The sequence below is a fragment of the Corvus moneduloides genome, chromosome 26, assembly GCF_009650955.1.
Source record: "Corvus moneduloides isolate bCorMon1 chromosome 26, bCorMon1.pri, whole genome shotgun sequence".
Taxonomy (NCBI): Eukaryota; Metazoa; Chordata; class Aves; order Passeriformes; family Corvidae; genus Corvus; species Corvus moneduloides.
The window spans coordinates 549,217-573,035 of record NC_045501.1 but is presented as its reverse complement, the minus strand read 5'-3'; the positions used below and the strand labels follow the sequence as shown (position 1 = coordinate 573,035).

The 23,819-nt window shown below is 51.8% G+C and overlaps 1 protein-coding gene across 24 annotated transcripts in view; it reads left to right on the top strand.

The window, feature by feature from the left end:
- The window catches only part of MAPT (microtubule associated protein tau), a 43,174-nt gene that overhangs the window by 5,689 nt on the left and 13,666 nt on the right, over positions 1-23,819 (top strand). For 10 of the 24 annotated variants that reach the window (XM_032134453.1, XM_032134448.1, XM_032134454.1 and 7 more), the window contains exons 2-8: positions 13,373-13,461; positions 14,755-14,841; positions 15,958-16,044; positions 17,537-17,602; positions 19,426-20,313; positions 22,477-22,523; positions 23,385-23,543. In XM_032134453.1, coding sequence (XP_031990344.1) covers positions 13,416-13,461; positions 14,755-14,841; positions 15,958-16,044; positions 17,537-17,602; positions 19,426-20,313; positions 22,477-22,523; positions 23,385-23,543 — 1,380 coding nt within the window. In that variant the 5' untranslated portion in view covers positions 13,373-13,415. The remainder of the gene's footprint in view (positions 1-13,372; positions 13,462-14,754; positions 14,842-15,957; positions 16,045-17,536; positions 17,603-19,425; positions 20,314-22,476; positions 22,524-23,384; positions 23,544-23,819) is intronic. The other 14 variants (XM_032134460.1, XM_032134463.1, XM_032134461.1 and 11 more) reach the window with 7 other exon arrangements.

Sequence of the window (23,819 nt, the reverse complement as noted above, 5' to 3'; positions counted from 1 at the left end):
TGCTTGTAAATGACTCAAAAAATCTAAAGAAGCCTCTCCTGTGAGTTCTGAGGACATCCAGCTCAGCCTGTTTGTGGAGGGCTGGAGGTTCGCGTTTGAGATAAACCAACTGTTTTCTGCGCGCTGCGAAGAAGAGTTTGCAGGGCTGCGCTTTTGCAGTTGAAATTGCACAAGTAGGGGAGATGTTCAGAGTGGTAAAATTGTTCCCTGTCCTAGGAAACATTTTATCTTTTCTTTGATTAAAGGTTACTTAAATCCTGGCTTTGTTGGCTTGGTCTCAATGTGGCGTGTGTGTGCGTTGCTCCCAAGCAGCTCTGCTCCTTCTTGTGTGCAGTGAAATGTCACTTCACGTGAGCTTCCTGGTGCAGGGCACACATCTGGCCAGCTGTGCCCGTTCTCAGTTAAACGAAGGGCAGATCAGGGCTGTCACACTCCAGTGAGAAGCCAAGTGATGGGCAAACAAGGCTTGTCTTGGCTGGGTGCTGTGGATCTCCAGGTGTCAGGATGAGTCTTGGGCAGAGGGAGAAGGAGTTGTTCCAGCTCTGCAGGGCTCGGGGCGAGCGTGTTCGCTGTGTCAGGTCGAGAACACGGCAGTGGCAGAAGGGGTGCCAGAGGAGGCTGTCCCAAGAGAAGGGATAATCCGGAGGGATGTGCTTTCTGGAGGTTGCTCTGTATTTAGGGTCGTGTGAGGAGCCTCTGTATAAAAATGACATTTGTATCTGGAGCTGTACTTGACTTTGGTATGGTCAGAAGGAAATGTAAGATTTGGAAATGTGGCTCGTGTTCCTCCCGTCGTGCTGACCCACCTGGTACAGAGTGCTGACTTCGCTCCCTGCAGGAGCCGAGCGGTTCATTACCCTCCGCTGCAGATCCTGGATGTGGTTGGGTGAGAGTTGCTGGGATTGAGTTACCTACGTGGTTTAAGGTGAGACCTGTGATGAAGCTGGGTAATGTCACAGAACTGGAGCTTCTCGTACTCTCTGCTGGTAGCTGTAGCTTGTGGTGTTAGTGAGCCTAAAGCTGGGATTTAATCCAGAGTCAGAATTGCCTTTTGTGGCTGATTTTCAGCTCCCACTGACTCTGAATTCAAGGGCAGACTTTACCCTGAGCAAATTCTGGCCTCTGAAGTTACTGCTTATATGTGGTTTTACCTCCTGCCTCATCAGCATGACAAAGGGTGCTGCCTGGAGCTGCCTGGAGGGATTTGTACAAGGAGCTTTTAACAATGGACGTCTCCAAATTGGACAGAAAAATACACGCTTTTCCCTCAGCATTTCCCGGTGTAATAATCGAGAGCCTGGCAGGCGTGAATAGGCAGAAGTAATACATGTTGCTGTTGGGGCCAAAAAGGAAAGCAGGTAAAATCAGCTTGAGCTGTGGCGTGGCTTGAGTCACTGCCCGGGAGAACAGATTTAGAGAGGATGGGACCAAAATGAGGATCTTGAACCTATGCTGTGACAAAGGGAGTGACTCGGGTTTGTGGAGCCTTGCAGGGTTTTGGTGGTGGGTGGGTGATCCAAAAAGAGCATCTGTGAGCTGGAGGAGTCCATGGTGCTCCCCGGTTTTGTTCTCATCCTGAGCAGCATCTTGGGCACCTGCCAAATCCGAGCGCCCTGTGCACACCTGGGCATGCTTTTCTGTCTGCTCTCCTTCCTCATCCATCTCTCCCGTTCCTGCCCTCTCTCCCTTCCATCTTAAATCCTGCCTGGCAGCTCCAGGTCCATGTTCTCCTGGGGCCTCCTTGCCTTGGGCAAGAGCTCAGCGACCAACTGGGCTTGCTGAGACCCAGCTCCCTGCAGGATGTGGAATTCCAGCATCGGGAATCTCTCATCTGCAGCATTGCCGAGCTGCATCCTTATTTCATGATTTTGGGGCCTGTTTTGCACGAGTTCTGCCTTTCCCCCTATTTAAGTGTTAGCTGGATTACTTTGCCAGCTCCTCCCTTCCCCTGGGTTCCTTCAGGCAGGAGGTGAAGAATGAATACTCTTTAATGTGAAGGCACTTATTAATGCCTAATCTCTCAAATATGTCACTGCTTTTGTGTCTAATAATAGGGTTTATTGTCACGGCTGTCTGAGGTCCGTGCTCAGCTCCAGAGCAGGTTTCGTTCGCTACTGTTGCTCATGTTAACGGGGCAGTTCTGGACTCCATGGGCTTGTTTGCTCTATCAGCATCCAGGAGCCTCCTGGTGCTTAAGTTCTTAAATGGAAAAATCCTGCTTAGGGGCTGTAGTGTTTGAGTGTATGTGTGCAGGTGACAAGCACCTTCCCAGTGCCTGGCGTGGCCTGGGTGCAGCACCAGGCCGAGGAGGGAGCTGGGCACTGCTGGGTGATGCCGGAGGGAACTGGGTGGGAGTTTTTGAGCCGAGTAAGGACTGCCTTGCACTGAAGTCCTGCGGTCAGGAAAAAGCCCTGAATGCGTCTCATCAGTGAAAACGGGCAGTTCTGTGAGGTGAGTAAAGCTTTTGGGCTCGGTGGGGTTTCTTTGCTGCGGGGAGCCGGCGACTCCTGGCTCCTGCCTCCCTCGATAAGGGATGACAAAGCCGTGGCTTTAGGTGTGGTCAGAGCCTCTCCAAACAGGCTGGCTCCGTTTATCCACGATAGAAACAAGCAGTGCTGAAACACCAGCAGCCCTGTGTCTTCCAGCCTTTGTATGAGTGATTGAGAGAGAGCCCGTGACCCTCCGGAACGTGAATGGAGCCCTCGTAACCCGAGAGCAGCAGTGAGATTATTTTAAGGCAAAAGTGAGGCTCTGAGGCAGGCGGCCCTTTTGTACATGTCATACGTGTGACAGCAGAGCTGCATTTAGAGCTGAAAGAGAATAAAATCCCCGAGGAGACTGATTGCACCTCGTTTATTTTTAACAAATGTACTGGGGAAGATTGAGCCAGAATTCCGAGTCTTGGGGCAGGCTTAAATTCGGACAATTTCCCTCATCCCTGTAAGAAGAAAGATGGGCACCAACTGGGCTAATTCCTGGGGAAGATGAAATGCATGTGGATTATGGACTTCTTTTTTTTAACTTTCCTCCTTTAGCCTTTGGGTTAGGAGGGGAAGTAATGGTTTTACAGCTCTTTGGCTGAATTTATGGTCCGTGTTCCCATGTGGATTGTCACTAGTCATGCTGCCTGCATCTGCCTGTGCTGCAAATCTGCTCATTGGCCCCATAAAACTAAAATCAAGGCAAGACAGATTGTCATCCCGAGTGGCCCAAACTGGGCAAAGACCAGCTGGAGAGAGACATCCGAGTGCTCAGTAGGGATGTTTTGGTATAAAGGTTTTTATTTGCCGTTCATACTTACTGGAAAATCCTTGTTTGTCTTGTGCCTCAGCACAAACTGTGCTCACTTGTTAGGAGAAATAAAGGTACAAATGCAGCTACTGTTGGGTTTTTGTATTAGAAGGAAGAGCTCTGGCTCTCAAATTCTGTGAACTTGTGCAGGGAGACAGAACCATCTCCCACCACAACTCCCTTGCTGTTCATGTCGTGCTGTGTGAAACATGAGCAGAAACAGGCACCCGTGCCTTGCCAGCCCCTGGGCAGTGGGATCAACAGCTCCTGGGAACAGGGCTGGAGCTCCCAGGTGCCCAGGGGGGTGTGAACCTGTTGGGGTGCCCACCCGCTTCCCCTGGGCTGGCATGTCCCAGTCCCTCCCCTCCCTGTCGGGAGCTGAAGGATTTTCTCATCCCTGTGCTCATCTCTCCTGCTGATGTTTGTTTTCTCTCTTGAGCTCTTCCAGATTAGGCTTTTTTTCCCCTGTGTTTATCTTCTTACTGACCTGATACAGATTTAATAAAAAAATGGAGCTTTTCGTTTTAGTAAATACGGTTGTGAACATTTTGAGGGAACATTGTTTTTCTGCTGTTACGCAACAACATGATGGGGGGAGATAAAAGCAAAGCAGAAACACTTGATGAATGTCCTATTGTTTGTTGTCTTTTGGCATTAAAGAATGAAAAGATGATGTTCAGGAAACACACTGTGACTTTTGACCTCATCTGAAGTGCCTCTGAGTCATGTAAAACAAAAATAATTCAGCAGAGCCAGACAGAAGCTAAAATGGGCATTGCAGAGCCCTGTCTGGTTGCATGGTGACTGTTGGGGTGAGGACAAGTCCTGCTGAAGCCCCAAAAGCTGATGAGATCTGACACGTTTGTTGCTTTCTAGGCTAAGAAACCAGTGTGTCGAGAATGCCTGACTCTTGCCTCTGTATTTATAGATACTTTCCTGGTGTGGCCTCCTGCTGCATCCCGGCGCTGTCAGTCACCTTCAGGGTGCTGGAACTGGACACTGCGGGGCCAAGGGCTGTCTGGTGCCCAGGCTGGGTGTCAGGTGGCCAAAAATGATGGCTTGGTGAAACGAGCACAGTGTATGAACTGCATGGGGAGACTTGTCCTCCTCCTGCAGGGCTGAGCTGGGCTTTTTCAGACAAGCTGGTAACGCCTGTTCCTGTGAGGATCGCTGCTGGACACGCTGTCCTTTCCCTCCACTTCTGTGTGCAGGTGTCTCTGCCATAGCACACTGGAATCCACTTGTGCATGGGCAGACTTGGACGCTGCAGAGGGAAAGCAGCGATCCCTGGGGAGCCTCACCTGCCTTGGCTTCTCCCCTGGAACAGGCTTTCTGTCGCTGCGAGAGCAATGCCAGCCATGGTGGTGTGACAGTAGCTGGAGCAGATGGTGCCGTTGTCATCATTTTATTTTCTATCCATGTGCTGAAACAGCTCAAAATAACTTTAGAAATGACGGCCCAATCCGTGAAGAATGTTTTCCTTGCCCTGAGAAAATCTCCTGCAACATTAGTGGCCACAAGGCTCTCCTGGTTCTGTTGCATCCACTCTGACTGGGATCGCTCACTAGACTGAAGCTGTGGCATGAAGAATCTTTCATATTTAATATCTTCATTACTGTGGCAGCATTGAATATTCACAGAACTTCTGTCAAGGTGCAGCAAATGTCAGTGCTGTGAAATTAAAGAAAGAGGAGCAGCTGAGATCAAAGTAAGCAATAAACACATACCTTGTGTCTTTTTCAAGCCTGAGGCAAAACCCGGAGGGGCTCAGGTGCAGCTGGGTGGTGGCTGGTGCTGGCACAGCACTGGCCTCCCACACTTTCCCCTCTGTCATGTTGCTGCTCCAAAAGCAGGGTGAGGTGACCCACAGTGCTACTGTCACATGCAATTCCTGCTTGTGAGGGACTCAGTTTCTGCTGGTTTAGTGCCTGGAACCAGCTCCTGGGGGCTGTTGTGGCAGTGCTGGTGGTCCAAGGGAAGAAGGACCAAGCAGTGTGATCTGAGCCTGGCTTGGCAAATTGCACCCTTGCTCTGCCCAGTTTTTGAGGGCCTCATTCTCTTGATCTTTCCACAGTCAAATATTGCTGTTCTGAAGCCAGAGTGTCTGCTTTGGGCCCTTCCTGTGGTGCTGCACCACACACACAGGTATTCCTGACTTGGCTAAGGTGGAAGGTGATGCCAAGCATCTGAATCTCCAAGTCCTTTTACAGGTCAAGTGAAGTTTTCTTCTCATAAAATTCTCTTTAATTTATGAGGCTTCTGGTTGCACATTGATCTCATCCCAGTGTCAGCATCATTTGAGCCTGGCACCAGGCACAGCAGCATCATCTGGCTTTGCCCACGGGGAGCCTGGGGAGGGAAGCTGATGTGCAGCTCGGGACTGGTGGCTGGAGCAGCTCCCGGGAAGTGCAGGCTGTGGCCCTTCCCAGCACAGGGAGGCTCAGTCCTGTCCCCGGGGGCCCTGGCTCTGTGTGCCACAGAAATGGTGGCTGTTTGCTGCTGCAGCAAAGACAGGAGAGATTCCCAGGGTTGGCAGGAAGGCAGTGCAGTGCTGCAGGGGGGGTTTCCTTACAGTGGGCTCTGCGATTTTTGCAGTTAAATGCAGAACATTTAACTTAACCTCAGCAGTGCAGAGTGTGGGCACCCTGCAGATGGCCCAGGGCTTGTGTCAGGCTGCAGGGATTTCCCCAGCCCGCTGGCTCTGTGCACCACATGGATGCTGCTCTCCGTGTGCTCCTGGGAAAGCCTGCGGAGCCGGGGGCGAGCAGAGCTTTGGTTCTCGTGCTGGGTCCTACAGCTCGGGCTGTGCTGCAGAGCTCTGGTTGTGAAATGGAGCTCGTGTGAGGAGCCGCTGTTCACAGCCTGCCACAAACACCTTGATGGATCACAGTGCGAGCTGGAGCGAGCTCCTGTCTGAGAGCTTCCGTCTGAGGGCTCAGCCCTGCGCTGTCTCAGCAGCCAGGGTGGGTATTTTCACCCCCTGTTCCTGTGAGGGTGTTTCATGTATGGCTGGCTGACACAGTGACTTTTGGGGTATTTCTGAGCTCTTTGATTGGCTGAATTGCGTTGCCGGGGCTCTGTCTGGGAGCTCAGGATGGGTGTACCAGTGCTCAGAGCCCTCCCAAACGGGCTGTGTGAGGGAGATGGGGGTGATCCTGTATCCACCAGCCTGTCCCTGCCTTGGGAGGTGGTGTGGTACCCACTGGAGCATGAAATAAGTCCTGTCAGCTTGTTTCTGGCCTCACATTAATGAAGAAAATTGTGATAACCATGAGACACTGCTGGCCACACGAGCTGTCCTGTGTTTGTTAGATTGCAAGTGTCCCCAGAGCTGGTGAGCCCTGCCAGGCTGCTGTCCCCCGGACTGCTCTGCAGGCCTGTCTGTCCTCTGCTGCTTATCCTGGGAACATCCCTGATAATTCCACGTGAGCGGCACAGGGGAGAGTGGCAGCCATCAGTTAGCGGGGAGGATGCCTGGTTTTCTTTCTTCAGGCAATGCAATCTCTCAGGAAAGCAATTTCTGCCTCCTCACGGTGTTGTTTGCCAGCCAAGGTAAAGCAGTCACTTGATGGGGCAGAACAGCTGTTGTGCCATCGGTTGTCCCAATTCATTAAGACTCCAGTGGCATTTTTGGGGAACTTTTGTTCCCTCTTTTCCCTCTCCCCATCCTTTTTGGTGGTAGGGGGCAGGCTGGGGGAGCAGTCTGTGACACTGTCCAAGGACTCTGCTGTGCCTGGTGGTGCAGCCACATCTGGGCACAAGCCCAGCCTTGGAAGGCAGTGCCGGGGGAATATCAGCCTTCCAGCATTTTCTGTAAGTAAATAATGACTGGTACAAGCCTGAGAGCTGTCGAGCCCGCCTTAAAACCTGCAGCAGCGGGGAAGATGCTCTGATTTGCAGCGGGTTGGGCTCAGCCTGGGATGGGAAGAGTCAAAGAGAATTAGCTGGTAAATAAGATTTGCCTTCTCTTTGATCCGCTCTACGTGTTCAACTGCTTAAAGGCTTCCCATGCAAGCAGGATTTTGGGGAGGAGGAATTTATCCACCTATCGACCATCTCGGGGCTCAGTCAAATGCAAGATGCTGTAGCAGGGGGTTGGGAAGAAATCTGAAGGCAGCCTGGTAAATCCCTGCCAAAGAGGCTTCTCTTCCCTCTCTCACAAAGAGCCTGCTGAGCACACAGGGCAGCCTTTAAAACTGCTGTTGCTTCCTTTTCTGCTGCCATGTAAGCCCTTCTGATCAGAGCTCTTATCTAGCTAAAGTTAGTGGACTTAGGGACAGCCTGATTTTTGCATCATATTATGGAATGAGCTGGGTGATCTGGAGTGCCAGCACCTCCCTGGGCCGTGGCTGCCCTTAAACACCCTCTGAGAGCTGGCAGGGAAAGCTGGGGTGGGAAGGGTGGGGTCTGCAGTGGTGTTGGGGAAGGTTGGGCTTGGCTTGGTCAGATAAACCAGGCCAAAAGTGAGAAGGAAAGCAAGAAGGGGTGAAAGATCAAGGAAGGAAGATGTGTTCAGTGACAGGAGATGCTGCAGTTGGACATGGAGGTGCTCAGGTTTTGGGTGAGGTGAAGGTGGAGCAGTCACAGTTGCAGTGCCCTTTTATTTGGGCGGAGAAGAGAGATGCGGACAAACCCATTCCCGTCTCCTGCAGCTCAGGCCGTGGGCCGCGGTTTTGTGTTGGATAATCCGGTCTCTAATTGCTACCCTGCTCTGAGGCAGCTGCTGAACTGGGCCTAAGCTGATTTGGGATGGCAAATTCTGTTAGTTTAATTCTCAGCAACCCTGAGGAACTTATCAGCATGTGAGCGTTCCTTGGCTTTTCTCTGGCCACGAGCCTGCCCTGGAGACCCCCGTGGTGGCCCCTGGCAGTAGCTCACAGAGCTTTTGGCTGTGAAGAGGTTTGATTTGTAAGGGCTGTATTGGTCTGAGAGGGACTTTGGAGAAGGGAATGAGTGACAGGAAAAGAAAATGGATGTCCATACTGCTGTGATGAGACTCCTGTGCCCCAAAAGCTGTGCTGCTGTGAATCCAAACCCATTTCATGTCTCTGGAAAGTGTCCAGCCCCTGGAGAAAGGGGCAAAAGTTTCAGACCTCCAAGGAGTTACTTAAACTATAATAAATATGGAAAAACTGTGGAAAGAAAAAAGAAAAAATATGCATTGTTTAGACAATTTCTTTTGTGATTCTGTTCTATTGCTCCAAGAGGTATTCATCTGTCTTTGAACCTAATGGAAGTTTTTCTGTCCTCTTGACTAGGTATCATGAAATTCCGTGTAATTTCTCAGCTCACTGCATATTAGTGCCTGCAATTAATGAGATCATCGTCCATATTCCTTCCTCTGTCAGCTTCTGGGAAAAACAGTACTTGGAGAAGTACACAAAGGAGATGAAAAGGAAGTTGCTTATGAATTATGAACAGCCTTTCAGACTGATGTTGTTTCACAGTGCTGTCATTCTGTTTTAATTATGTAATTCAGATGGAATGATGGTTTTTTTAAAGCCCTGTTTGTGTTTGATCACCTTTCAGAGGTAACACTTAGCTTGTGTTTGTTGAATTTTCATTTTTAACAACAAGAGTGAGTGCTTTTGTGCCCTTTCTGATTAAATAACAGAGAAGGAAGATGCTGAGCACAAGACAGTAGCCAAGAGACTCTGCTTGGCCATGTCTGGGAGTTACCTGGGTGATCTCTTGGGTGTTTTGTGGCTGGCTTGAAGGGTGGAGCTGCTCGGCTGGGCTCACTGGTGAGTCCCAGGGTGTGCAAATCCAGCCAGTATCTCCCAAGGCGATACTCCCTTCTGCCGAAATGTCCCTTTTCCTGTATTTTCTTACCCACGTGCCGCAGGAGCCCCCGCACCCACCCGCAGACAGCGCTGCCAACGCCGGTTTATTTTGGGACCGGGATGTGTGTAAAGCGAGCCTCTGCTCCCGGCCTCGTGATCCCGGGCGCTGCGCAGTTGCCATCGCTGCGGGTCCAGGCTCTCCCCTGCTCTGCCCGGGGACGGTCCCCGGCCGTGTCCCTTGGGCTGTGCCCATGGCGAGGGGGGCCAGCTGCTGACCCGCTTCTCTGGGCGGAACATCATCCCCTGGCACCGGAGGGGCTGCGGGGAGCTGTTTGGTGCTCCTTTGTGGCAGCGCTGGTGATGCTGTCCGGCACAGATCACGCGAGGCTGAGCAGCCCCGCAGCGCAGCTGGGTGCTCGCCATCGTCCCTCTCCCCGCTCCGCTCGTTGTTTTCACGTTGTTCACAGCCCTGGATTCATTTGCCTTTCACTGCAGGGAAACTTTTTGCCAGAGGATTAAGAGTTTGGGCTGCCTGGCTTAATTTGGGCTCTGAATCTTCCCAGGCAGAAGGTGCTGGAGGCTTTGTGTGGGATTTCCTGGGGCTCACCCGAGTGGCTGCAGGACAGGGGCTCTGCTGTGGTGTTGTGCTGGTGAGATGTGTCCTGACTGTGCTCAGCCCGTGACTGGGCAGGAACTGCTGCTGCAGGCTGGACATGGGGCTGGGTACAAAGAGAAGCTTTGGGGTGACCTAATTGTGGCCTTCCAGTGCCTGAAGGGGCCTACAGGAAACACAGGGAAGAGAGACTTTTTACAAGGGCCAGCAGCGACAGGACAAGGGAAATGGATTCAAACTAAGTGAGTAGGTTTGGATTAGATATTAGGAGGATATTATTCCCTGTGAAGGTGGGCAGGCCCTGGCACACGGTGCCCAGAGAGGCTGTGGCTGCCCGTGAATCCCTGGAAGTGTCCAAGGCCAGGTTGGATAGGGCTTGGAGCAGCCTGGGACAGTGGAAGGTGTCCCTGCCCATGGCAGGGGTGAGATAGGATGGGCTTTGAGGTCCCTTCCAACTCAAACCATTCCAGGATTCTGTGATCCTTGGAAGCGTTCAAGGCCAGGTTGGATGGAGCTCTGAGCCACCTGTTCTAGTGGAAGGTGTCCCTGTCTGCAGCAGGGGGTTGAAACAAGAGCATTGGTGGCGTCAATCCGATGGGTGGGAGGGTGGGAACGAGAGGAGCTGGCCGGGCTCTCACCAGTTAAACTCCGCTCCTGGGCAAGCCAGGGGATGCTGAGGGCTCAGTGGTGCTGGTGGGCTGAGATTGGGCTCCTGCTCCTGCTCCTGGCAACAAAAGCTTTGCCTCCCGAGTGGGTGCACAGCTCCAATGACTCCTCCAAGGCCTCTCCTCCTGCCAGCCGGGCTTCAGGTCTGGAAGACACGAGGTTTGGAGGAGCTGTTAATTATGGGATAGGCTGTTGCTTTTTAGATAGTGTCCCTGGTTAAGGAGAATAGTTCTGCTGGGGATGGATAAGGTTCTTCGGAGGGTTTGTGCTTTATCTGCCATGCAGAGGGTGCTGTTCAAGTTTATCTTTGTACAGCTTTCTTTGCTCTAATTATGCATCACTGAACCATTGCTTCAAGGCGGGGCTGGTTTTACACTTTTAAGAATATTTTAGAATTTTTTTTCCCCTTGATGTTATGTTTTTCCCTAAGAGGGATTTCCCCTTCCCCCACTCAAAAGGAAAAACAAACAGGATTATCATTATGGACTTCTTTCAGAATTTTCAGACCATCTTTGAGAATTCAAATCTAGAATATGTCATTTAAATAAGATTTAAATTCTCTTTGGTCATATGAATTCATTACCTGAGTGAAAACCCAAGGCAAAGCTGAGACCTTCCCTCCCTCCCTGTCCCTTGGCTCGTGCCTGTTGGAGGTGGTTTTGTTCCCCACCACGGACGCTGCTCACGGTGGCTCAGGCACAGAGGGACTCTGCAGGAGCAGAGGGAGGACATCGTGCTTCATCTGCTGGGAGGTGCTTCTGCTCCGCAATGAACGGGCACTCGGGGCATTCCCTAAGGTGCAGCCGGGTTTGAGGTGCTCCCAGGGTCCCGCTGAGTGTTTTATTGATGGACCTTCGTGCCTTTTGCTCGTGCTTTTTTCCCTCTAACAGAAAGGCAGCTCTTTCTCTCTTGTATCTGAAAAATTAATGGCTGCATCCTCCTGGGCCCCTTAGCTGCATCCTGCCGTGCCATGGTGGGAGTGGGGGCTGGCCCTGCCTGTCCCTGAGCAGCGCAGGCAGAGAACAGCATCCCCAGCTCCCCTGCACAGCCCCGGCCGCTCCTTTGTGCTGGAAAGGCCTGGCACTGGCTGGTCAGTGGAAGCAGGTGACAGCCAGCCCTGCCCTGCAGCAGCTCCGCCAGCCTGTGCTGAATCACGGCCGCTGCTGCAGCGCCAGGGCTGCACCCCTGCATGCCCAGGAGAAGGGGAAGGTCCTCCCCGTGTCGGATGCTGTCCATGGAGCCAGCGGGCAAACCTTCCACACGGAGTCCCCTCTGGATGGTGCCCTGGGAAATCGTTGTCCAGAGGCAAGTGGGGAGACACTTAACTGCCCTTCTCCAAAAAAACATGTCGGAGAAAGAGAGGAAAGGAGGCAGAGTAAGGAAACAGCCTCACGTAAACGCAGCACGGCAGATCTGTGAGTGTTTTGCTCTGGATGTGCAGCTGGGAAGCAAAGGTGTTACTGTGGGGAGGTGTGTAGTGAACAGAGTGTGGCTGGGAGGGGATCACCACTGGTGAGGGGGCAGGGACTGCTCCTGCCATCCACGTTTTCCTGCCAAAGACAGGGCAGTGCGTTGGGAAAACTGCTGTGCCCAGTCCCATGTGTGTGTTTGGGGCAGAGAGGTCACTCTTGTGTGCGTGCACAAACACACCAAAGCAGCCCATTTCTGTCTCATTTTACACTCATGTTTGTGCCTAGGCTGCTTTTGTGGCCCCTGCACTAGTTTAACACTTTATTTTAGTATTTCAGTGCTGTAAATAATATCAAGCACCAGCCAGATGAGGTCTGGATATAATCAATATGATCCTTTGAGCACTGGGAGGAGGGCAGCCATATGTCCAAATAATTACAGCCCACCAATTAGAGCAAAAATTAGATACTTAATTTTTTCCTATTTTATACCTCCATTTTAATGGGTGATTTCATTCCAGGGCGAGTTCTCCAGTCCTGTCAAATGGCTTTGTAGCTGTCTAAGGCGGTAATTAAATTGCAGAGTCATCTTGCTAAGGCTTAAAAAAAGCTGGGTGAGAGATCTGGTTGCTGGCCCTGGAGTTTCTCTTGTGTGGTTCCATACATCCAGTTAATTTATTGCCAGCAGACAAACCCACAAGTTTCCTCCTTGCTGCTGGTAACCTGAGCTCCATTGCTGGATTCATTCGTCCCTGACAGTCATGGCAAACATGTGATCACACTAATAGCTGATTATTAATCACTGCCAGTGGCTGTAATTATATCAGCTCTTAGGAAGCCAGCTAAAAGCACTGTCTGTCCATCCAGCATGGAGAGCAGGGCCCTGTGTTGTGGGGCAGATAATGGTTGTTGGAGACTTCATTTCCTTTTGCAGATCGATGCAGTTTAGGAAAACGATTCAGATTTGGTACCTTTCTGCTTCCACCCCGCTGTCCAGACCTGTTTGCTTTGCTCTGCACCGTGGTGGGGCTTTCTGAGCCCTGCAGGAAGGGTTTGGGGTTAAAGCAGGGGTTGTGCTGTCCTCTCACTGCCACAACCAAGTGAGACCTTCTCCTCCAAGAGTCCTGAGTCCATCTCTGGAGAGTCCTGGTTTCCCCCCATATGTCACTTTTGAATGGCTTTTAAGATGATGAGTGTATTGTTGTAGCTGTGTATCCCTGCTGGGTGTATCCATAGGGATGGAAGGAATCCCTTCCCACAGCAGCATCACACCTCACCAGCAGGGACGCTGAATAAAGTGGGAAACGCAGAGTTTGGAGCATGCACCAGGAGTCTGTCAGCACTTGGCCTGATGCTCCCAAGGATCTCCTGGGGCAAAACTGTGTCAGAGCAGTGTCCTGAGTGCATTAGGATGGTTATTTTGCTTGGGGCATCTTAAATACCGGTGGAATTTGAATGCAGCTGGCAGGAGTTGCCTGTATGTTTGTTGTGAGGGATGCAGTGACTGGCACATGCTTTTGCTTGTGCAGGAATGAATGACCAGACCTTCCCTTTGCTCCTGTTGTGTCAGGTTTTGCCTAATAGGTCTTAGTTTTTACTCTTCTTTTCAGGTACCTTTGCTGAGAGGTGGCAGAGCAGCCTCAGGACATCACCATGATGGAGGATCACGCACCTGGCCAGGAAAAACACTTCTCATCAGGTGAGCACGTCCAGGAGGTGGTGGAAGGACCTGCCTGGCCCACTGCTGAGCTCAGTGGGGAGAGGGAGAGCAGCGTGGTGGTACGAGGGGTCCTTGGGGACAGCCTTCTGTGTGTGTGTGGAAGGACACTGTGGGTCAGCTGGCTGCAGCCAGTGCGCCGTGGGGAGCCCAGCAGATGCTCCAGCATTCACAGTCGTAGGAGAATGCTGCTTGTGGACATCATTGTCCAGCACGAGCAGAACAACCCCTGGTATCCAGACTGGGGGTGATCCCACTGCTGCAGCTTTGCAAGTGTGTGTTTGTGTTCACTCCTCAGTTTGCTATGAAAACACAGCACTGTTTTTATTTGGGGTCACAGCTCAAGGATGCTGCTTGCTGCCTGCTTTCCTCACCTGCACAGGGACACGGGGACAACTGAACAGAGAGCTCTGGGAGTGGGGGCCATGCCAGAGTCTTCCTCACCATATTTCAGACCTGCATTTCTCCAGAAGCTTTTCCTTTCTCATTCCGCCATGCTCCGCAATTGAGCTTGGAAACCCGCACAGCGCCAGCAAACCTGGTGGGACTCACTCCTGGCTATGCTCCATATAAACATCATCTTAATTTCCTTTTCTTGAGGTGCTTTGGACACCTCTTACACCAGATAAATGGATGGCCTCCGTCCTGGAGAGCGTCCACAGCATCCATTCATCCCGGGCCCTGTAGCGCATTGCGGTCCGATAGCTCCTCTCAGCTTGTTTCACACATCACAGGTTCCCAGGGATTTCGCTTCTTCTTTTCCAAACCCGTTTTCCCAGCTCTCATTTGATTTGCCCGCAGCCTTGCTGAGAGGAGACTTGTGCCTCTTGCCCTGCTCTTCCAGAAGACTTTTGCCACCGCTTCTTGGCACAGAATGTTGTCCTGCACTGAGCCCGTTACAAACACGGGCTGGTTTGCAGTCCTGGGAGTGCTCAGCCTGCTCTGGGAGGGAGAGGACAAGAGTGACTCGGAAGCTGCACATCTTTCCTCCTTACGTTGCTGAGATCTCCTTGCCTGCTTGTGCCATGCTTTGCTGTTTCTGCCTGTCCAGTTCACTGGGCTTTTCTTTTGCTGATGGGTTTCCGCTTGTTCCTTTTGGTGGTGACACTGGTGCTTTTGGTTGGCATTTTCACGCTTTGCTTGCTTTTAGTTCAGGTGGTTTTTACTCTCCAGCGGCAGCTTTTTGCTGCTGTGGATCTGGGCAATCAGAGTCGGTAACCCCCAGGCCCCAGTTCATAGCCAAGGACTTGTTGTAAGTATTTGAATGTTTTCCAGGCTATCCCCTTCAGATACCAGTCGATGACGGATCGGATGAGCCTGTTTCTGAAACATCTGATGCTAAGAGCACCCCAACTACAGAAGGTGGGAGCTCTTTGACTTTCTGCTTTGAAACCATGATGGATGGGGTCGTGGTAAACCTTGCCACAGACTCCCTGTGCTGTGTCCTGGTGGGGTTTCTCAGGAGGAGAAAATGCTCTTCATTAGTCTTGTCACTAGTGGTGTTTGCCATGCTGCAGAATGAGATAATGAGCTTTAAAGGTGGAGAGTGGGCTGGAAAGCAAGAAAGGTGAAGTGTTCATTACACCTCAGGAAGTTGCTTGTGGTTTGTTTCCTGCAGACTTCTTACACGGGCAATGCAAGGTCCCGGCAGTGCAGCCAGGAGCAGTCCTGTGTTGTGTGACACAGGTTTGTGTCACTGTGCTCCCCGAGCCCTGAATGCCTTGTGGGTAGAAAGACACTAATTCCAGAATGGTCCAGAGACTTGTTCACTGTTGTAATTACCTTCACTTTTTGCGTTCCTCTGGCTGCTTTAATCCCGAGTATCTGCCTTTGGAGACTTGAGGTAGAGGCTTTAGCTTGCAAAATTGTTCTGAAAGGAAGGAATGGTGGGCAGAGATGCCAAGCAGTCCAGCCCTGTCCTGCTGGAGGCGTGGGCTGACTGATTGTCTGGAAAGTGCCTCAAGAAATCGGGACATAAAACCTGGTTGGTGCAGGAGGGGATGGTATCCTGCTTTCCAGTTGGATTGGGACTGTCAGGATGAGCAGAAACCCCTCTGGTAGGTGGAGCCAGGTGTCTGTCTGTCCCAGAACATGATGCAGCCACAGTGGGGTGTTTTATGAAGGTGTCCTGTGGGAGTTGCTCTGTCCTGCTCCAGAGCAGCCTAGTCCCCATGCAGGGTTGCTGTGCCTGTGCATCAGGCACCAGTGGCTGCTTTTAGCTGTGGATTTTTGGACAAAAAGGCAAAGCCCTCAGAAGCATAGGGAGCCCATTGTGGCACATTGTGTGGCAGGGGGCAGCTCATGGTGTCCCTGTGGTTCTGGCTTTGCTGTGTCGTGCTCGGTTGTTCCCTCCACAAGCTCCATTGGCTCAAGGGAGGGAGCCGAGTGCTTCTCTGAACAGAAAGTTCTTCAGGCACATCGTGGCCTCCAGAAGGCTTTGCCTCTCAACAGCTGTGTGAAAGCTGTGTTGTTTTTCAGATGCCACAGCACCTTTAGTGGAGGAAGGAGACCACGAGGATCAGGGTGGTGCGGAACAGCACGGGGAGATCCCAGAAGGAACCACAGGTGAGGGAGACCAAGGTGCAGCTTCATCTCTTGATGCAGACAGAGCAGAGAGTTGGACTGGTCGGTGCTGTGAGACAACACCACAAAACCTCTCACAGGGACGCTGCTTCCGATGCTGCTTCCTTCTTCTCCAAGTAATTCCTCACTTAAATTGTCCTCTTGCCTTCCCCATCCTGGGGGAAACTCGCAGCCTTTTCTTCTCTCTTTCTCTGCTCCACATCTGACAATCCTTCTGTCTGGTGTCTCTGCGGTGGCTTTGGCTCCCACCCCCAGGCTGTACCTGCAGATCCGGGTCATTCCTGCCCCTGTGCCAGCAGCCCCTCGCCGCTGGTCTCCGCAGGCCCTTGGGCTCTGCCCAGCCCTCGCGGGTGTCTTTGCAGTGGCAGGTGAAAACCAGGCCACTGCAGCAGTGCTTTTAAGGATAATGCAGAGGAAGTGAAGTGACTAATTCAGCCTGAATGCCCTGTGGGGAATCACTGCACCTGGGCCTGGTTTTCCATGGAAGGATGGGGCCTTTCAGAGGCAGAGCAGGGAGTGACTGTGGCAGTGCTGTGTGTGAGAGAGAGCAGGATCTGGGAGGGCAGATCTGTGTGCGAAAAATGAGGACGTGTCCTCTGTGCCATAGCCAGTGGCTTTCCCTGGAAGCATCAGGCAGGACCTGAGAAAGGTAGTGGGTGGAAAAGGGCTTCTGCCACTGCCAGGCACTGAAACAAGCTCACAGCAGTGAAATTTCTGTCCTGCATCCAGTCCCCGAGCTGCTGGTGGAGCCCTGGGCTGAAACATGGAGGCTCTGGTGCAAGATCTGACTGTCCCAGGGAGCCAGTGTGTGTGTCCTGAACTGCTTGGAAAAAAATGGGGAAAACAGAGAAAGTCCTGGTTTGACTGGAGAACTGTGACATACAAATATAATTGTTTAAGCTGGTTTGAAAGTAGTCACAGAATAAATTGAAAAAATGCTGATGGAGACAAACCATCATCACTGTGAAGAAAACCGTGCTTCTCTGATGTACCAGTAGTCCTGAAGTTCAGGATTTCTCTAGATTTGTATCAGGCTTGGAATTACTGGTCTCACACAGCCTTGGCAGGGTTCACAGGTTGGTCACAGACACCAAGAAGGTGAGCTCAGGTAAGAGACATTCATGGGAGTGCTGCTGGCCACATGAAGGCCAGGTGGGGTAGAAGAGGGATTTAAATCCACAAGTTTCCTTGTTCCTTAACAGCCTGTTTTCTGCCTGGAAGAGCTTGTACTAACCTGCCATTTAGGATATGGAAGTTGGTGAAACACTTCTCTGGTCTGTACAGCACAGGCTGTACACAGATCCATCATCGGTGTGGGGAGATTTGCTTTCTGATACTGCCCTGCTCGTGGTACAGCAGAGATCCTGCCCATTCTGATGGGCAGCCTCGGCAGAGAGGTGAATTCATTCTCCAGGCACATGCTTAAACTTGTTTTGATCATGTTTTTCCCCTTCTTTTTCCGACCTGGGAGCAGCTGAAGAGGCGGGGGTAGGAGCCACTCCCAACCTGGAGGATCACGCTGCAGGAGACGCCACTCAAGGTGGGTGAATCGTCTGTTGCTGGGACCAGTTGTTGCTGCCCACGTGTGCAACTGGTTGGTGGTGGCTTGGGAATTTTCTTCTGTGAGGAAATGCTCTGCCCTGCACAGCAGCTGTGCAGTTCTCCCTGTTCCTGACAGAGGAGGGTCGTACACGCTTGGAATGTTCCAACACAATCATTTCAGGGAGTTGCAGCTTCTCATGCACCAGATTTCCATCTCAGATGGCCAAAGTCATGGTGCTTGTTTGTCCAGTTGCAAAACCAGGGCATTCTCCAGGCTGGAAGAGCTGATGGACAGAGCTGGGATGTGCCATGACCTGAGGAACTGCTCAGATTGAGCAGAGGCAGTGTGGGCCCTGCGTGTCACACGTGAAACTAGTGCACTGTTTAATTATTGTGTCTTTCTAATGTAAAACATGACTCAAACCTACTCGCTGATACCCTGACTTTAACATTATGGGATTTTTCTCCTCATCCCAGTCTTGGGGAATGTGAGTGACAAAGCCAGGCACAGTGGGCAGCGAGTGTTCTCAACAGCATTAATTACATGCCTGCTTAGGTGAGCTGAAAATTATCCAGGGACCATTTGGACCTGGAAAGCTTCTCTTGACTCTGCTCAGTTCAGACTTGATGGAAAATTGGTTTTCCCAAAGCCCCCAGTGCTGGCTTAATTCCATGGGGCAGACTGAGGGGTTGAGACTCGCCGTGATGTTTCTGTCCTGCCTGCACTGTACACCACAGCCCTAATTTAGTGCACTGTTTAAAATCTTAGTGAAAAGCCATGTTGTGAAGTAGTTTCCTGTGCAGTAAACACAACAAATCCCTCCAGTTGGGCAGTGTCTTTCCTCCTTGTGGCTCCATTAGTGCATTTAGACATCCATGTCTTTTACAGAAGTAAATAGATCTTTGCCTTCTCAGCTCAGGGTGGAATTCAGGTTGTTGTTGCTTTCCACACACAGATGAGCACAGTTCTGTGCACTCTGCTCCCTGCAGTTAGAATAAAACCTTTACTTGCCTGGCCAGTGGTTTTTGCACTGTCAGCTCTTCTAGATATGAAATAGTGGCACCACTATAAAAAAGAAATCAGGGTTGTTAGTGCAGGGGCTTGAAGTTCTCTCTTCTCTCTGCCCTGGCTTTAGTGCTGTTTCTCACCAGATTTTTGCTAAGCCCCTTCTGTCCTGTCCTGGGATCTTTCAGCTGTCACGTACGAGGTCTTTGTTTGGTTGTTTCACTTAATTGTGATATTCTCTTAAAATGGGGAGGACACTGATGAAAGACCAAGTTGGTCTCGACTTCATCTATTCTCGTTTTAGTCTTGTTTGTTATTCTACCAAAGCCACAGTCGTGATCTCAGGGCTCTGGTTTAGGCTCTTTACCTGATCAGTGCTCAAAAAGTCAGGAAGGAGGACAGGGCTCTGGCCCTTGCCCAGGCCCTTGAGGCAAGAAGAGGTGGGCACTGAGCAGCAAACTGATGGTCCAGTGGTGTTAGGGAAAATGGGAATGTTCTTGGCTTTTGGAAACCTCTACAGCTAAACCAGCTCATGGAGTGCAGGGTGAACCTGGCCTCCTCCGAGCCGGGTCCAGGCAGGAATCTGGTCTCCCATGTGCTGTGGCTGTCGCTGTTCCTGATTCCTGTGGGGATCAGAGTTTCTTCGAGGGCAAAAGCCACTGTGGGAGTGAGTTGTCTGTTCAGTGGGGCGGGGTGGGACTTGCTTTTCTCTCTCGACTGCCGGTAGAAATCCTGAATCTCTCATGTTACGTGATGTTTGACATGCCTGTGCTAATCTCTTGCCCATGCTTCATACCCCACGTCTTCAACTCCAGGCGAGCCGAGCTCTCCAAAGCTCCAGCCTGGCCCTCAGGAGTGTGTGGGAGAGGCAGTAAAAGGTGCCAGCCAGCCCCCAGAGCAGGGAGCGGGGCTTCAGCAGCCGCCTCTGTCGCGTGAAACAAAGGCCCCGGCAGCAGCTCCCACCAGAATTGAGGTCACCATCCCAATACCCCTGGATATGTACCAAGGCTCTGGAGCATCCGAAGGCAGCAGTGAGTTGTGGGATCAGGGAGGCAGAGAAGGCGTCGGTGTGGAGCCAGAGCTGGGCCGTGGCGTGCGCACGGAGGGTCTGGCAGGAGCAGGTGGCACAGGTGACCATAAAGATGGACCATCTCCTTTGTGTGCCAGAGCCCCGTTAAAAGAAGATTCCAGCGGACGGGAGAGAGATCAGGACCGGGATATTGATGAAACTTCTGAGCAAGGTTTGCCTTCCCTTGTGGATCATCGTGTTTCACTGGGACCTGAAAAGGGCTTGTGTCCAGCAGCAGCCAAGGAGACTCATGAAGAACATGATGGAGAAAACAAGTCCAAAGATGTCCTCAGAGACACCCCAGGAGAGGCACTTCTGACTGAAGCTGAGTCACATAAAGCAGGAGAGGACCAAGAGGAGAAACAACAGCCACTGGGGGGAGAAGGAGGTCTGGATGTGACCCCATCAGAGCCTTCTGAAAGTGTCTCCCAAAAAGAGGCTGAGCCCAAGGAGGGAGAAGATTCCGGGCCCGTGCTAGAAGCAGCCAAACTGCCTGCTGAGGTAGAAGATGATATGAAGGACAAAGATGCTCCTTCGGAAGAGGTTGTGCCAGATGCAGGGGGCCGCTGGACGCCCAGGAAGAAGCCCAGTGGCCTGGCTGCAGACAAGGCCACTCGTGTCCCTCTCCTCAAAGGTGTGTGCTCCAGCTGCTGCCCTGGGCTCGCCTGGCTCCCGACAAGGCTGCCTGATCCAGCACTGCAGCTTGCTGCCACCTCAACTCCTGCTGCTTGGAAATGGCCTGGACCTGTGCTGTGACTGATCTACAATGCTGCTGCTCCCTCCCTGCCCCTCCCTCTGTATTTAATCCTGGATTGGATTGCCAGACCCTTGCGCTGCGGTTCCGCGTCCCTTGCATGGTGCTGGCGTGTCCCTAATCATGCTTTTTTTCACCTGTTTTTGTTTTGATTTCCTTGGATCTGTTGGGTGGGCGCCTTAACTCCCACCTGGCACCTTCCCAGAGAAGACGAGGACCGGATGGACGTGGCTCTGGCATGCTGGAGTGGGGCTAACCTGGCGTGTGCAGCTTGTTCCGGCAGGACACGTGCCATCTGGTTTGCATGTCTGATCCAATAACTCTTGGAATTGGCTTTCCTAAAGAGGAGGGAGGAGGAAAAAGGCAAGGATGGCAGGTCTAACCATGGAAAAGCCCCCACATTGATCCTGTTTCTTGTACTTCCCCCTTAAATATCCGCTACCCACTGCTGCTGGAGGTACGGCCTGCAGCCAGCAGGACCTTTTCCCACTGCCAGGCATGTCCATTGCTCTTCCAAAGCATCCTGCTGCCATCCCAGCTCTGGATGGGGTGTTCCTGGGTGTGCCAGCACAGTGCTGGGTTTGGAGGTTCAGCAGGAGCTGCCTGTCTGTCTGGAGGCATCTAAACAGTGTGTGGGGCTGGGCTGGGCTGGGAGGGCAGGCTTGGGTCAAGGTTTGAGTTCACTGAATACACGAGCATCCCTTACACCTTTCCTTTCTGTTTTCCACCTCTCCTGGGTTCAGGAATGTCCCAAGGGCCCAGCTCAGCGGCCGAAGGCAGGTGGTGCTGTGAGCTGTTAACAAGCCAGGGCAGCAGGACACACGTTGGTGTCTCACCGTGTTGTACCTCAGCTCAGCTCTCCAGGGTCTGTCCTGGGGGAAGCTCTGCCTTTTCCCCCAGATCCACGTTCCAAGGGCTGGCTTGGCTGCTCCCGTTAGCCTGGGAATGCTGCTCTGGTTTGCGGCTCTTTGCTGCGCGGGGCTCACGAAGAAATTGTTCATGGAGCTTTTTCCACTGGAGCTAAAGCTCATAACATATTTCTCGTTGTTCCCTCTGGGATCAGCAGCGGGAGGCTTTGCACGTCTGCTGTGGGGCACTGGCATGGCTTGCACTGGAGCCTGGAGCCACGGCGGGGTGGGGATGCACTGCCCAGAGCCAGCCAGCTTCTGATTCAGTAGGAGAAGTTTAATTATTGAATGGTCTTTCCCTTCAAAGACAGAGATACTTGGTGGCTGTTTGGCTCCAGCCTTGCTCCAGTGTGCAGTTTAACTGAATTGGGGAGGGGTGGTGCCTCTGGCAGCTCTGGGATGGGTCAGTGCTGGATTAACAGCATTGTCTGTGCCTTTGGGAAAGGGCTGATCCCCCAGGACAAGTTTCCAAACACTGGGGACAATATCAGCAGCTTCTCCTCCCAATTAGCTGAAGCTGGGGGGAAAAGGGCTTTGTTATGAGTGCCTTGTAGTTCCAACTTTATCTTCTCCCCATTTCTAATCTCCTAATTAGACTGACCCAGGTGGAAGGGGCACTGTGCTGGGAGGCAGGGAGCAGCCTGTCAGGAGAGATGGGAATTAACAACAGCCAGGATAAAAGTGCTCTGCAATGCCAGCTGAACACCCCCCTTAAATGAGATCACAGTGCTGCTGGACTGGGGCTTCCTTCAGCTTGAGTCCCTATTTATATGATTGTTAGAACAAGTGGGTGTTCCAGAGACTCGTGTTTAGGGTTAAAGGGAGCTTTCTGTCCTAAGCTGGATGGATCCTGCGGGAACTGGGTGGAAATCTGGGCGAAATGCTCTCACACAAACCTCGTTGGTGTGTCTGGTCTCCAGTGCTGACTAACACAGGATCATCTGCTAACACAGAAGGAATGTGTTTGTGGAGTGGGGGAAGGATTTCTGCAAGAAACGGTGACTTTGTCGTATTTCTAAGAACAGTATTGAGTTTAAGAGAGAGCAGGGACAGGGAACACCCCCAGCAGTGTGGTGTCCTCTCTGGAGTTTATGACCAGTCCCAAGAGGTGTAACTGTGTGTTTCCATCTGTCAGGTCGTGTTGACAAGGAAGGGACCGAAGCTGATGAAAAGAAACCCAAGGTAAGCTAAAAAACAAAACCAGGGGTGACACCTGTCCACATTCCTGGCCCCTCTCCTGCCCTCCTGGCCTGCTCTTGTGCCTCTTAGGAAACCTTCCCATTATGTTCCATTTTTCCATTTGTTTTCAAGAGTGTTTTTATTTTTTCTTCCCTCCCTTGGGTTTGGATGGTGCAATCCATGGGTTCTTTGAGGGTGAGGAAATGGTCCAAATCTAAATCAAACTCATGGCTCATGGGGTTGGGTGGGTGGTTGGAGAAATCATTTTCTCAGCCCAGGACTGGAAAGCAGCAGCTGACCTTGGGGCAGGCTCAAAACTGCACTGAGGACAAGCGTAACTGTGAAAAGAGCAAAACATGCAATTAAAACATTAAATTAAATAATCTAGACCTTGCAGATCATAGAATATCCTGGGTTGGAAGGGATCCACAGGAATCATTAAATCCAGCTCCTGACTTGCGCAGGACAACTCCCCAAAAAGATGCTGTGTTGTATTCTGGGTGAGGAACAGAGTTTAATAGTGGGTAAATTCCAGAAGTTTAACAATATCTGTCACACTGGTAGTTTGGAGGAGGTTTAGCTCAGCTGGCCATTATCCTGGTTAGTGCCTGAGTGGGATAATGGACAAGCTGAGGGGAAATTCAGTGGGTGAAGATTTAAAGATGAGGGATAGAATTATTTTCAAACAGTGAAATTGGTTATTTCTCTACGCATTGCCCCGGCAGTCCCAGCCATCACCTCCGCCACACCCAGCTCTGTATTGCACCTTCTAATCCTATTTGATGTTGCTGATCCCATTTTCTTTCCTTCCCATGCTGATTTTTTTTGTTTTTGTTCCCATTTTATTTCGTTTCCATGTCCAAGAAATCCTCACCCTGCCCTGCCAAACCCCCCGGCTCCATCCCCCCCCTCCGACACACAGCCCCTCCGAAACCACCCTCCAGCCCTGCCTCTGCCTCCAAGCGAGCCTCTCCTGCCGCAGCCCGGCCTGCCGGTACAGGGACGCAGGAGACAAGAGCCAAGGTAAGGGAGCGGGGTGGGAGAGAGGCCAAGGGCACTACCTGGAGGTGTTCCTGGTCGATGGAGCTTGGCTGAGTCCTTCCCTGTCCCATGGAGAGGGTGGGATGTGCTTCCCCCTCTCCTTCTCGTGGTGAGGCCAGGCTTGGCTGCAATGTTGGTGTTGGGAGGAACCAGCACAGAGAGCACTTGCTGCAGGGTGTGACCTGCTCTCCCCAAGGTGTTCCCAGGTCCCCTCATGCCCTTCCTTGTTTGCAGCTCTGTCTGTGTTTCTGCAGACAG